Source organism: Cibotium barometz, chromosome 33 (genome assembly GCF_041138505.1).
Source record: "Cibotium barometz isolate CiBa-2024 chromosome 33, ASM4113850v1, whole genome shotgun sequence".
NCBI lineage: Eukaryota > Viridiplantae > Streptophyta > Polypodiopsida > Cyatheales > Cibotiaceae > Cibotium > Cibotium barometz.
In genome coordinates, this window is record NC_141078.1 from 30,290,673 (window position 1) to 30,293,165 (window position 2,493).

Sequence of the window (2,493 nt, forward strand, 5' to 3'; positions counted from 1 at the left end):
GAGAGGCCAAGGGGAGAATGGCTTGAACTCTTTGTGCCGTGATTGCTTGGTAAAGCGGTACGAAGGGGGATTAGGTACACCGGTGTGAAGAAATGGCCTCAACCTTCACCTTGGAGGAAAACTCGGTGAAGGGGTGAGAAGAGCTTGGCCGGGAGATCGGCAAGCTTCAACGCGCGTCCTCAACAATCCTCACCATCGACTTTGTGGATGCATTTGGGCAATGGGGCCCCTTTTCTGTCATATTGTGTGGATATTGCAAATGCATATGATCTTTCATGACATTGTGGGATGCAAAGAGTATTGCGTACAAGTTTTAAGAAGTTGAAGAATTTGAGCTACAACAAGGTGATGTGGATGCACAGGGTAATGGAGAGCAGCAAGAACAAGCCGATATCAACAATGAAGAGGAGCAAGCAAATGAAGAGAAGGAACTAGAGCAAGATCCAAATGAAGAGGTGCAAACCAAGGAAGCTGAAAATCAAGTTGAGGAAGAAGACATAGATGATGAAGACATCCTTCATCAAGGGACTTTTAATGATGAGGATGCTGAAATGTGCATAGACATAGATCTCTTTGGGGCTACTGATCTTAATGAGGATGATAGAATAGATAATGATTTATAAAATGATGTATCTTAATGATTATGCAAATAGTTATGACATATTTGTAATGGTTTTATGACATTGAAGGTCCATTCATTGTTTACCATTGTTAATGTTTACCATCATAATCACTACTGTAGGAGCAAGTTGATATAGTTTGTCCAACATATGGTTTTTTGTCCAACAGGCCATGGGTGACTCACCGCCCTACGACTACAGTCCAGATTTCTCATTTAATCCTACACCGGAGGGCATGAGTCCCCAGCAGTTATATGGTTTTCTTTCGTCCATGACTCCAGAGCAGAGAGCCATGGCTCAGAGTTATTGGGGTTCTGGAGCAGGGACATCTGCCTCACCATCTGGATTCCTGACGCCAGTTCCCACACCCGTGGGTACGACAGCAGCTCCCACACCTCGTACCACACAGCCTTCCACCCCTGTTACAGCTCGATCTACCACGTCTTCACATAGACGGCGCTCACGTAGTAGGTCTTCAGGGGGAGGTTGTTGTGGTGGTAGTGCCACAGATGCTGTGACACCACCACCACGTGAGCGTCGTCCTTCGCTCTCATCTGTTGATAGCACACCCATAGGGTCACCTTCCACTCCCTGGGGTGCACATGACCATGACAACAGCAAGATTTACACAATTAGGGATGGGGCACCATTAATGGATAGTGCAGGGAAGGCAATGAAGACACGCATTCGACAATTGTGCACTATACAGTTTCATGACTCTGTCATGACTAAGTGGGATCAGCAAGACAAGGGAAAGAAAAATTATATAAACACAAAGATAAAGCAAGAGTTCCAGCCATCTGACCCTATGAATGTCGTCTCTAATGAGTGGATACAGTATACAGCTCGCATTTTGATGGGGCATCGTAGGTCAGAGGCGAGGGACGCATTCAGAGAGGGGAAGGAGAAACCTGTTTGGCTAGATGACAGGGAGTGGGCAGCCATTGCTCAGGAGCTCACCGAGACACCAGACAGGTTTCAACAACAAAGAGAGGCGGCAAGGGCAAGACTGCAAACAGTAGGGGCTTCTCATCTCGGGAGTGGTGGTTACGAAACCATGCGCCATGAATTCGTAAGTGTTTGTAGCAATTTTATTTATTTAAATGTAGGTATGTGGGCTAAATGTTGATTTTTTAAAAGTTATAATTGTTAATCGTGTGTGCAGGAGTTGGCCATGAATCGCCCACCAAGCAGGCGAGAGGAGAAGTACGCTCACAAACATGGCCTTGTGGCCTTGTTTGAGATGCTTGAAGAAGAAGGAGAGACCGTCAATTGGGAGGCATTACCATGATGTATGATGACCTTCAAACTAATGAAATATGATCAAAACATTCTTGAGTATTAATGTTTAATTTAATTTCTTGTTTGTCGATATCAGGAAAATATGCAAACGAGCACGGTTGTTTTTGTGCTCTATTGTAGACAGAATGGTGCTGTCTGTTTGCTGTTGTTGATCCTGCTCATTGCAGGCAGCTAGGCAACAGCCAGGCAGCACTATTCTGCCCAAAAAAAAATTTCTGCTACAGCGTCGGTATTTGCCCCGGTATCAGCGTCGGTATATACATAGGTATAGATGCCGGTTTACATTTCGGTATATAATCCGGTATAGAGGCCGGTTTGCCCGTCGATATATGAATCGGTATAGAGGCCGGTTTAAGCGCCGGTATTACCTCCGGTCAGCGTCGGTATAGGCACCGTTATCTGCGCCGGTATTAATACCCGACAGGTATACCGACGCTGCGATACCGGCGCTTATACCGATGACGAAGCTTTTTTAGACCCCGTTAAATAGCGCCGGTACAAGCCCCGGTATTAGGCTAATATGTAGTAGTGATGTGATAAGAATTGATAAGATGCGTATGGAAAGTGATAG

At 45.5% G+C, this 2,493-nt stretch overlaps 1 protein-coding gene across 1 annotated transcript; it reads left to right on the forward strand.

Annotated features, from left to right (window-relative positions):
• The first annotated feature begins 911 nt into the window (after positions 1-911).
• On the forward strand, positions 912-2,163 carry LOC147619472 (uncharacterized). Its single transcript, XM_086773537.1, has 3 exons — positions 912-1,692; positions 1,786-1,912; positions 1,999-2,163. The coding sequence occupies exons 1-2, from the start codon at positions 913-915 to the stop codon at positions 1,909-1,911; spliced, it is 906 nt and encodes a 301-aa protein (XP_086629663.1). The 5' UTR covers position 912; the 3' UTR covers position 1,912; positions 1,999-2,163.
• Positions 2,164-2,493: the final 330 nt, after the last annotated feature.